The 12,369-nt window shown below is 45.6% G+C and overlaps 2 protein-coding genes across 2 annotated transcripts in view; both read right to left on the bottom strand.

Annotated features, from left to right (window-relative positions):
• The window catches only part of syt3 (synaptotagmin III), a 36,171-nt gene extending 23,809 nt beyond the window's left edge, over window positions 1-12,362 (bottom strand). The window contains exons 1-4 of the mRNA XM_022195009.2: window positions 11,976-12,362; window positions 6,676-7,022; window positions 4,919-5,323; window positions 69-458 (exon numbers count right to left, since the gene is read on the bottom strand). Coding sequence (XP_022050701.1) covers window positions 69-458; window positions 4,919-5,066 — 538 coding nt within the window. The 5' untranslated portion in view covers window positions 5,067-5,323; window positions 6,676-7,022; window positions 11,976-12,362. The remainder of the gene's footprint in view (window positions 1-68; window positions 459-4,918; window positions 5,324-6,675; window positions 7,023-11,975) is intronic.
• tbc1d17 (TBC1 domain family, member 17) overlaps window positions 1-12,369 on the bottom strand; it is a 278,375-nt gene that overhangs the window by 261,848 nt on the left and 4,158 nt on the right. The window lies entirely within an intron of this gene.

Here is a 12,369-nt window from a genome sequence, read left to right as displayed (position 1 = left end):
TATTGCATTACTCTTCCAGGCGGAGTGGGATTAAGTGTGTCTAATGTCTGGGAGCTCTCTTTTCTCACCAGCGTTGTTGGGGTAGGAGTCCATATCCAGGTAGGAGTGCTCCTGGGTCTCCTGTGGCCCCCCAACAACTCCTCCGACCCCTCCACTCTCCAGCCCCACCAGGTCAGAGAAGTGTGGGTGGTGCTGCTGGCCCAGGGAGGGGTACAGCGAGGACGAGGAGTGGCCCTCCTTCCTGTTTAGCAGCGGGGGCAACAGCGAGGAGCCCCCGGCACCTCCGAGGCTTCCGACACCGGCGCTTCCGGGCAGCAACCCCGACGTCAGGCTCAGGCCGCCGCCCTCCTTGTCCCGCCATGGCAGCCAGCAGAGCTTCCAGGAGACGAAGAGGGAGACGGAGAGGAGGACGATGCCGCAGAACGTCACAATGACCGACAGCAGGCTGACAGAAATCTCTGCAGAGGAAGGTGAAGAAAGGAAAAACAGCAGATTTAAGGAACAGAATTGAGTCATAACTAAAAAGAGAATGTCGTTTCAACAAGACTGCAGCTCTGTGAGGTTCCACTAATTCTAACACGATAATGTTCAGGAGATATAATGTTTGCAGTGTGCCCCTGTTTAGTGTGACAGTGTGCTAACATCTCCTAATTAGCACCAAACTCTAGCTACAGCTGACGTAGAAGGAAATGTCTTTAGGTATTCAGTCACAAACCATAGCTCTACACAAATTAAATCTGAAAAGCTGAAAGAAAAGTCAGGGGATCACCAAAGTTACAATTAACCCTGAAGGGCGTATGAATGTGTGCAGAAAATGTCAAAGCAATCCATCTAATGGCTGCTGAGACATTTAAGTGAATAACACAAATGGTGGAGACATGTTTGTACAAAATTTTGTTTAACTGATCGAGCAACTCGCAGACCTACAATGCCATCCGAGTTATTTTAAGCCACTAGCAGGCATAAAAACAACAACCTCATCAGTATGCGCCTGGTACTTACACTATAATACATCATACATATGGCTAACAAATCAACAGCAAACCACTGCACGATCAACACGCCTCCTTCACACAACATGCCATCACCCGCCTCACTACAGTATCTACAAATCACACATCACGGAGCAGGAGAGGGAACCTGTTGTAGGTGTAAATTGCAATATGCAGCCATCCCCCGAAGCTCATGTGCACATTTGAATCCTGAGCTTAAAATGGGGGCAAACGCTGGCAGAGTGGATGTTCTGAGGGAAGGAGAGGAGACGGGGGAGGAGGACGGGCAAACAATTAAAATAAAAAACAAAAAAACCCCACCAACATCCACAGTGATGTCTCTATGCAATGTCATCCCGCATTTCCTCATGCTTATGAGCTTTTTAATCTGTGACGGCTCAAGGATTGTGTCCGGGGGTGTGTGTGGGTATGCGGGGGTGAGGGTGTGGGTGTTGGGGAGGGTGGAGAATGACTCATCCGAATGAAAAAGTGTACAGAATAAAAAATGAAAAGCAGAGTTTCAGCACCAGACTGCTGGACAGTTTCAGCACCAGACTGCTGGACAGTTTCAGCACCAGACTGCTGGACAGTTTCAGCACCAGACTGCTGGACAGTTCCTGGATCAGCCTGCAAAAGCGTTAATGAAAGCGTCGACAGCAACTTGTGTAGTTTATGAGTGCGCACATCTGCATGTGTCGGACCCTCTGATTTGTAAATTCATGATAAATTCATACATTTGTAAATACTTTATAAATATTCTATGCATATTTAAAAATAAATAGACTAAATATACAATGAATATTTATTATAATCCTGGACCATTTGAAGTCCTTTTATAAATAGCATCTTTTGGTCTAATGACTGTCTTAACAAAAGCACCAATCAGAGCCCACAATGAACTATAGGCCCAGAGCCCTGAGCATGAATATTCAAGGTTTGTAAGTAGACCAAGAAGACAGCACGGTGTGCAGATCTCACAGACTGTGTGCTCTTATCTACCTTGCAGCATCTGGGTAAAAATCTTGCCTTTTTGCCCTCCATCCAAACCAGAGAGGCACCGATTAAGAACATTCCCCTGTTGTTTGTGTAGAAAATAACTGTCTTACTGTCAAATGTTTCCTGAACCCCCACAAAACTCACACAAAGCCCTTGTTTTATTTACCCCCTGTTTCCTTAATTTTCTTCACAGTGTCTTTATGGGCATGACAAAGACATAAGCACTGTTAAATCACACAAAAAAAGAGTGAAATTTTATCTGTAGCAGGCTGACAACAAGACTGACGGCAAATGAGTGAAAACAAGACAACAGCAGCCAATCCTCCAGCCCTGGGCTACATCTTCTGGAATTCGGTTTGCCTTCTGTCTCCACCCGCCCTCCCTCTCTTCTATATAATCCCCTCAAACACCCCTTGTTCCTCGCTGTCATTTCTTTTCCCATGCTGTCTGCCTCTGCATGCTCTCCTCAGTGACTGTGTCTTTGTTCGTCACCCCTACCTTCTCTCTCTCTCTCCGTCTCCCCCCCTCCTGCCTTCCCTCAGCTTCCTCCCTCTCTCTCTTTGGTGAATTATTCATCAGTCTGTGTATGTCATTAATCAGCACTTGTTCAAAAGATATGATTGGGGGGCCGCGGAGGTGGGGGGAGGGGGGATGGGCGAGGGGGGACATCTATCTGTCGCGGTGGAGAACAAGATGGGGTGGGAATTGAGGAGAAAGGGATGGAGAAAAGAGGAAGAGAGAGCGAGGTGATCAGGAGACACGAGGGGGAAAGTGATGGAGGAAAGGAAAAGAGGGCAAAGGAAGGTAGAGTGAGGTAGAAAACAGAATGAAAAAAAGAACAAAAGAACAGTAGTGATGAAGTGGAACGGAGTGAGAGAAAAAAACGATTCGATCCACAGAATGGCCAGTAGGGCTGTGATAGACAGAGGGAGAGGGTTGAAAACAGACTGGTGCACATGTTGAAAGAGACATATAAGCTGACTGAATCTATTCCCCTCTTTTTGTTTCTCCTCCTGAGCCGGAAGCAGGAAGGGAGGCTGGTTGATAAAGTCGATACAACAACCATGTGCTGCGTGTGAACGAGTGGAAGCCAAAAAGGCAATGATAGAGGGAGGAAGAGCCGGGGAGCCAGAGAGATGGAAGAAAACAAACCGACAATGATGTAGAGCGAAACCTAAAGAGGGGAGGAGTTTAAGGATGAGAAAGGTTAATGTATTGATCTAGAGGGGGAAAAAAACAAAGCGAGGAGGCAGAGGAGTCGGTTGTGTGTGGTTGGCAGATCAGGGTTCGCTGATAAGACACGGCTGTGATCAAACGTGTGCAGTGACTGTCAGGGGCCAAACCACTCTCCTCCATTTGTCTCTCTTTGGGGCAGTCACCGTACCTTCCTGAGCACTGATCCTGCCAAAAGATCCATCGCTAATCCACAAAGCATAAAAAAGCAGCTCAGCAGCGGGTAGGTGGGTGGGTAGAAGGCCTCTGAAGTGTGTCGTGAAGAGGGACTGAGACTCCCTGTCAATCAGCAACTGATGCAAGCCCACTGAGAGTCGTACATCGCTCCACATCAAACACATCCCCGCTGCTTACACAAGCCATTCACTGACAGCTTTCAGCGGCCGCGGTCCTCCGAGGCATCGCCGGGTTCCATCAGCAAACATCGAAAAATCACAGCTGGTAGGCGAGGGGGGCCAACGCCTAAAACCATGGCATGACATTTCTTCACAGAGCCATCCAAATCTCCGGAGACGACACACAGCCAATCCGGGCTAAACTACACTGAGCCACAGATCCACGCTAATCTGCATAACAGCACACTGCACTTCCAAACGCCTCAATGAGAACCCACACACAATACTGTGCATTGCGAACCCACTCCCATGCACCTACAGAGTTTGATAAGAAAAAAAACAACTAAAAAAAATGTAGGTATTTTATTCTTGTATTCTTGTATTTTTAAAGTTTTTTCTTACCAAACTGAGCAATCCAGCTCTGAGGCAACTCTTGGGGATCACTGAAGACATAGGATGGACTTGTTGCCCCACAGCCATTTCAATCTAGCACTGAATATTTCATGTTTTTTGTTCTGAGTGCAGACTACCTCTAACCACCCTTAAATATGAGCACACTTAACACTTCTCTTATCATCACTTAAAGTCTAAAACGGATCCTGCTGTGCTGTGATGAGTCAATACTGAAAATTCCCAATTTCATGATAAAACATACAAGATATTTTAAGTATTACGAGAATGTTTTGTATTCTTTCAGGTGTAAAGACTTCTTCAGATCATAACGGGATGCTTGAATTTTCAATGAAGGCGAAATTGAAAAGAATACATTTTGAGTGGCTGATCAGTTTCTTTCAGAAATACAACAAAAATGTATTTTAGTTTGGAACATCCCCTCGCTGTAGAGTTGGAAGGTGTTAAGTTCACATTTCCCCCACACAGTACAGCTGTTGTGGTCTTCCTGAATACATTAAATTGGAAATCAAAGCTATCTTTAGCCGTGGGAGAACAGTATGATAACATACCGAGCTGCCATGTCAGGCTTTTGCATATTTAGCAACACTTTGTTAAAACTGTGAGTGTTCGGAGCATACTGAGCATATGGCTGCACAGCAGAGGAGTTATTTATTCTGCGGGAGATGTTTGAGAAGTTTTGATACTTTCTCCACTGTGAGAGCTTGTTATAATTGCAGCACATTTAAACTGACATGTCTCAGGCTGACCACAGCTCGTGTTGTGCATCAAGGAGGAAATTACCACATTCTACAGGCCACCTTTCAAGTGCAAGCCTTTGATACTAAGAGGGTGTTTTTCTGGCGGAGAGAGAGGCAGGTTTCACTGAGAGTTTCTAGAAGAAAGAATCAATCTTTACGCATCAATACATCTTCAGAATGCTCCCTAATAAACTCCAGATGTGTGAGTTACCTGCTTCAACGTATCTGTTGCGGTCCCTCAGGTAGCCGAACTCCTGGCAGCGTTCGCTCTGGCTGTAGGTCCTCGGAGAGTTGAAGCACAGCTCCTCCACCAGCACCAGCGCCTTCTTACACAGGTCTTCATCCCAGTCCCCCGACATCCTCCAATCCGCATCGCACTCTCACCAGCAGTCAACCAATGACAGCGCAGCCCTCGCCGCCCTCACCGATTGGACGGCGCTCGGGTGAGAAGAGTGTTGGCCCGTCCACCTTTTACAAGGTGTGAGCCGAGAAAGACAAGGCAGAGGAGGCTGAAGGAGGAACACGAGGGGCTCGGCAGGGCGTCTTGGTCTGGATCACAGAGACCAGCGTGACATGCTCATGTGTGAAGGAGCAACACCCTCCCCTCTCGCTTTCCCTGAAACACAAAAGGGGAGAGAAATTGGCAACATGAGTGTAAGGACATAAAAGTGTACAAATCAAGTTTCTGGCAGATTGGTCACCTTAGCCATTAAGTGAGAACACGGACGCCAGAACCATCAGTGTGTCCCTGATAGATCATTGGCTCTGGTGCTACATAATATTGCTTGAGCACACACCATGAGGACTGATACTAGGAAACTGGCAATATACAAACAGTGAGAAAATCTGATCTTGCCTCAAACACAAGTAAATTCTAAGAATCCTGATGTGTGATAAAGTCTAACACATTTTTCCCACTTCCCACCTATGTGGTTACTGGTTACACCGAGGCTTCTGTCACTATAACAGGCCTAAGTGTTGGTAAATTTTTACATTTTTGCATTTGCTGCAAATTACTTTCCCCTAAAAAGGGCTAACATTAAACAGCAGACATCCCTTCAGGCATTGTACTTTGCTACTGCATTTTTCAAATGCTTTGAGAATCACAAGTGAATTTCCAATTAACTCGGCTGTACAGAGGCTCTTGGGTAAATGAAGGCACCATATAGTCTATGTATGGCAGAAAGAACCAAACAGATGAGTTAATGAGTCCTAAATTACCTGTTAAGGTAAAAATAAAGTATTTTTTTTGCTGCAATGGATTAAAAAACAGCTAAAAGCTTTATGTAGCTGTGCACAGTGGGATGTTGATGCTAAATCTCTCAGCCCTAAAAGCAACAATTTCACATTACATTTAATTGAATTTCCCAAACAGGTAAATGTACATTGCCTACCACTTTGGGAAATGAAGAAAGTGAAAGATAGGAAGCATTATACAGGTAAAATTGTGCACTTTATCCAAACTCTGCTACACTGATGATTCATTTTTTATTTCTATTACTTAAACATCAACCTTCTTTTGAATAATACCAGATTCTTCACTCAGCACGGTGAACACATAATTGCAAAGAGCCCCACTGTCAGTTACCTCCTGGAGATTCAGTGATTATTGTGGTGTCTGAAACTGGCCAATGGGTCGATCATCTTGAAACTTTATGTAATATTATAAACTAAAACACCTTTTTACAGTAATTACAGAGTCATTTAGATAATTATGAGTCTCCAAAACACAAATATATTGAATCCAGAAAAACAGTGAATCAGTAAGATTTGGTAATGGTTCTTTTCTTTTCTTAACAAATGCCAGAGTCAGATTAATGCACAAGCCTTTTGGCAGAGGGAACCTATCAGCTAATTTAGATTTAGCTTCACATTTTGCTCTATATATCCATTGTACTGAAGGAAGACTCCAAATTAAAGCATCATTAGCTTTCATAATGTAATGAAGATACAGTTTGTGTGCTTTACCTTTATTGAACTCAACTCTTGTGGTTCTGGGCCATGTTGGATTTGCAAGCCGGCGCGGAGACACTCTACATGTGAAGCTGTCTTTGCAAACAGATTAGGCTTTGGAAGGCAGAGTTACGCCTGCAGTGCATGCATAACCTTTAGCTTGTTATTTTCCTAATATTTCCGAGCCCAGAAATGAGACCTGCAGACGTTTTGTTTCTTCACTGCCAGCAGAGTTCAGCTCTTAGTCACTTGGCTTCAGCAGAATTTGGTGGAATGCATCGGTGTCCCTGGTCTCTCCAACACATCAGCGTGGATCAGCATTAGATTTGTGGAGACTCCTTTTCAAAGCTCTCCAACAACACCTGGAAAACAACACGAATCAATCAATCAATAAGGTGCATGATGACTGAAACAGACGAGAAAAAAACACAACAGCACGGAGACCAATAATAGACTGCATCCTACACCAGTGTTCAGAGGACTACAAACTCTCCCAAATATCAGATTGAGATATAATTAGATGTATTAAGTCTGGCTCCCTTATGTGCGCACTCCTTGTCCTTTCATCCAAGAGGAAACAGGCCTTCTTTAGCATACAGTCTTTATTTTTGATCTCATTCTGTCAAAACAAAAACAGGTCAATGCCCAAACTCCAGTTTCTCACAATCTGTGAATCTCTGGGGACTGTGACTGAGAATATATGCAATGTTGTGTCTCACAGTACAGATCCACTGCAAACCTAGCTACTGTTGGATATGTATCACTAAAATATCTTGCACACGTGGCGCGGTTGCAGAATAAATCACTGGCAACAACAATGTTCACGGTGAGAGGTCAACTCACTTTTCCACTGAGCTGTTCTGTCCTTGTGAAGCACTGGACCTATTTCTCAAGCTAGGTGCCCCGTCAGACAAGGGAAGGACTATTGATCATTTGATGTATGTTGTTCTGTGAAATGTCAGCGTCAGTCTTTGTGCACTGAGTGGCACCTCCCCAGCAAAGTGCTCTTTATGTGTCCATCTGTCTCCAAGCCATCAATCAATCACAGCATTAGGCAAAGACATATTTCACTCCGAACAAGATCCGAAACAAGCAATGCCTCCACTCCCTTTCTAGTCTTCAGTCTCTTTTGCTTGAAGGGGGAAACACACTTTTCCTCTCTTCCTCGCCCTACATCTCTTTGGAGAAACCGATTGTCACTTTCTGTCAGCGCATAGGAAACTCAGATAACAGAGAGTCTATTTACCTGTCCATCTTGGCGCAGCCTATTGCAGAAATTAATCCAAAATTAGTGCATCAAAATGCCATCCAGACACAGCATCCTCCACCAGCCCTCCCCTCGGCCCTCCCCTTCATTCTCTCCCAGAAAGATAGCAAATCTGTCTGAGTGACTTTAAAACCCAGGATATCTCAATCTGAGGAATGGCTGTCTGGCACACAACTGGCCTGTAAGAGCATTAAGAGGGAGGGAGAGGCGAAAAAGAAATGGAGGAGACAGACGGACAGAAAGAACGATTGTGTAGCAAGAGATGGAGGAAGAGGGAGACGGAGGGGAAGAGAGGGATAAGAGAGATGCTGACATTAAATTGGAGGCGAGACAGATAAAGAGGGAGGGAAAAAATTGGAGCAGAGAAGGGCAGGAAAAAAAACATAAGGGAAGCTGGCGGCGAGGGTGACACAGCAACAATAGCAATCAAGGTTTGGGGAATGCAATTTACTACAAGCAAAATATTTACAGAGGATGGTTATTCACAGATAAATATGTCCTCAGAAACGTGTTGAGGATTCACTCAGATAGCACCGTGCCCAGAAATTCACGTTTTTCCTGCCTGTAGTGTACAGAGCAACACTAAACCTCCCACAGACGCTCCATTGACTGCTGTTCTGCCTGGGATCAATACTCTCAGGGAGCGAATACGCCACAACACAGACCAGTCGACCAGTAAGGTCACCGTCCGGCTGGGCGAGAGGAGACAGGACACGGTGCAAGGTCACGGTCTAATCACACCGCGGAGAAAGGGAGAATCAGTCCCGTCCAATCACATTGCAGAAAGAAGATGGGAACGGGACGAGATCGCTCCCCAATCATGGAAGAAGCAAGCCGATCAGATCAGGGGCTAAATCTGTCCAGAAACAATGAGCACACACACCCGTTAGTGGCTCTAATGGATATAAACCCAGAACCAAGAGTATATCAGTAAGACCGAGAGTTCAGACCCAGACAGGTGTCCTTGGCCAAGATACTGAACCCCTTGCTGGCCCCTCCGTTAATCACTTAGGATAAGAGCATCAGCTAAATGACTCATTTTTAAAGGCTCAGTCCAGCCATTACATCCTCAGTCTAGCTTATAGGTGATAAAGCAGATGAGGCATTTATGTTTGTATCCCCTTTTAATGAAGGGATCTTTCTTGTATTTGCACAAGGACAGGTTTGAAGCAGCCCTCAGGTGCACGGCGAGCCGAGACATAAAGTATCCAAACACTTGGTTACAAATTAGCGTGAGGATGCACAGCGAAAATATGAAAACAACCCAACACAGCACACAGCATTGCTTATTGCTAGGGCAAACACTAATAAATATTTACCTAATATTGAATGCACTCCCTCACTCTTTTTTTGAGCAGTTGTATTGGATTTTTTTTTTTTTTTATGCAGCACTCCTCACACATGAATTCCACCCCTCAGAAGCAATAAATAAAAAATCCTCGAGCATGTGAATTTGATAAAACCCAGGGGGGCAGGGTTTTTTTCCAGAAACAACCACCGTGTTAGAGAGCGCGACTGAAATCTGCATGTGGAATCTGTCTCTGAGGGAAGAATCACACACCTCAGCTGGGTTTGGGAATTACAGTGATAAGGCATTTGAAACGCTGCTGTCTGCTGAATGAAAAGCAGGAGACAGTCAGCTGCGTACTACAAACCTCTGATCTATTGCAACCCCATATCATCATTTGGCATTTCATTTTCCAGACAGATTATATATTTGTCTCTGTGTTGAAGAAAATGCATTACATGTGAGCCATTTCCGAGGTATCAGGATTAATTCTATCAGCCATATCAGTGGAAAAAATAGCAACATTACTTTGAGGTTTATCTGAAGTTAATTTTAGAGCTCACCTGCAATCATGGAGGTTTAAGTTTGCATCCTTATTTGCTCTTCATAAAATCTCTTTCAGTCCCCTCCGATTCACCTCAACCCTCTTTATTAGGCCTGGACTAATGGGATTGACTGTTTATTGCTAAAATGTCTAACTATTTTTATGAGGGAGGAACTGAACACCTTCATAATTGCAAAATTTGAACTGAGAACAGTCAGATCCTTTTTGTGTAAGAACATAATGCGTCTGTAGACAAAGGAGACTAATCCATTGGATATACCTAATAGGATGTTTCAGGCGGATCTCATTGAACCTGCTTTCAAGTCCTTCTATCTGCCGCCACGCTCTTTCCTTCGTTTTCATCTGTACCTGGAAGTCATCTTTAATTGAACCTTTCTTGCCCTGAATGCTTTTGGTGCTGTTTTTTTCTTGTTTCAAAGTCTGCAAATTTGCTTAAGTGTTTAAGTGCATTACACACTTCCAGTGTCTGCAACTTCATTGCAGTTTTCACATCCGCAGTGTTTCCTTTAGCAACACGTTGTTTCCAGTCCGCTGTACTCCGTAGACTGGCGACTTGGCCCTGTGACCTCTTCCTCTCTGTTCCAGACTTTGATGCTGTCTGCTCTGCTGTACCCTGCTGGGCCGCATCATGTTGTGTACCACCTCAAATCAATGTACTTGTGTAGCCTCAGATCATCCGCCATTCCTCAGGACTACTCCTGATTCACAGAGGTCGTGACCTCTCTCCACCAGTGCTGGCATATCCTCCTTCTTGTTTTGCATCACTTCCTTTTGAGGCCACAGCGATGTCTGCCCGAGACAATGCTATCATCGCTCCACTCTGCTCATTCGGCTGTGACGGAATAAGGTACAGGGGTAAACAGATAGGGCTACTACAACACATCTTTTTGGTTACTCCAGTTGAGCGGCACTGTGTTTCACCGGGACAGAGACGGCGTTGTATGAGGCCAAGACTGAGCACGGGGATATTAATGTCTATTGACTAGAGGTAATAGCTTTGCTGAGGCTCAGCCTCGAGGTTGTTCCAATTTAGCCTGTCTTATAATAGCTCCTGGACACCCTCTCAGCAAATAAATAACACGAGGTGGGTGAGCTCGAGCGTTAATATCTGCTTAAGACCATATATCTCCATAAACATGCAATCAAACACCCCTTCACGTCCAAGAAGACACTGTCTCCTTTTATCTGGACCTATTTCTATCCCACATTCACACATATCAGGGGTTGCTGTTGGGGCTTTCACAGCTTTCTAGCACTCTGTGCTTCTTGGAAGCTGCAAGTGTCTAAATTATCTATAACATGGGACAGGAAACAGAGAGCAAGTGGCTACAGCCAGGAACCCTGGGATACTGGTGCTGCTCTTCCTGTCTCTTGCACAGCCAGTGGAGCTGCAGAGTGGGACCTATTTACAGACAGGGAGTGTAATCACACACACACATACACAGACAACGGGCCGCCTTCACTTCATTTTTTTACCTAGCGCTATGTCAGAGTCGGTGAGTCAGTGTGTCTCCGTGTTTTCTGACCATTTGCATAAATCTGGTTGTGTGGTGGGAAGCCAGGAGCCTCTTTGATGGTCATGGTGATGGTGGAGGGGGGAGCGGAGCGGGGCGGGGCGGGGTGGGCTGGAGGTGGGGGGTGTGAGGGTGTGGGTGTGGGTGGATGGAGGGGGAATTACGCACGTCTTACGCACGTCAACCTGTCTTCTGTGTGCTTTTCTGCGTGCCCGTGCGCGCAATGCCCCCTCTCCCCCACGCCACTGTCTGTTCCATCTAATAAGGCTCGCGTGGAAATACAGAGAGAATAAAAGTTCAATCGTTGCCATCAGTAGGGGATCGCTGACATTCATACACCTGTAATGCAAACACGAGCCAGCGATGTGCCGTACAGCCCCGCGCAGCCTCCACTGCCTTATAGACTGCCTCCACACAACATGCATCCCACTGTATGCTCGAAATATTTACCAAGCGACGGCAGAACGCAATGTAGAGGAGCCAGGGTGATGCACGAATAATATACATTAAATATTGATGGAAAACAGACACATGCTGCTAGATTTAGGGCATATTCAGCAGAGCCCCCAGTGCGGGATGCAGGATCAAAGGAGATATGATGCGATTAACGCTCACATCGCAGATATCACAGAGCCGCTGCTGGCTGCAGGAGCAGCAACAAAAAGGGGGAAATCTTCCTACCTTGGCGTTGCAGAAGCCCACTGTCCTCCTCCTCTCTTGACCAATTTCCGATTTACGAGCCTCTCCGCTGTTTTAGTCAGATGCGACGCTTGTAAAGGGGCATTCCGCCCTCTTTAGGCTCTGTCCACCCTCCTCCTCCTCCTCCTCTCTCTTTCCCAAGACGCACCGAGCAATAAGCCCCGCAACCGGGATGGCAGAGTGAGAGGGAGAAATGGACAATATGATATTTCTCCCCTCCCCTCGTTTCCCTCCCGTATCCTGTGCTCTTCTCTTATATTTTCACCCCCTCCTTGTGTTTTTTCCTCCTCTCTATTTCACTATCCCCTCCCTCACTCTCTCTCTCTCTCGGATGCTCGCTCCCTCTCCTTTTCCCCTCCCTGTGCTCTGAATACTA

This window comes from Acanthochromis polyacanthus, chromosome 21 (assembly GCF_021347895.1).
Source record: "Acanthochromis polyacanthus isolate Apoly-LR-REF ecotype Palm Island chromosome 21, KAUST_Apoly_ChrSc, whole genome shotgun sequence".
Classification (NCBI taxonomy): Eukaryota; Metazoa; Chordata; class Actinopteri; family Pomacentridae; genus Acanthochromis; species Acanthochromis polyacanthus.
This window is presented reverse-complemented; position numbering and strand designations above follow the sequence as displayed.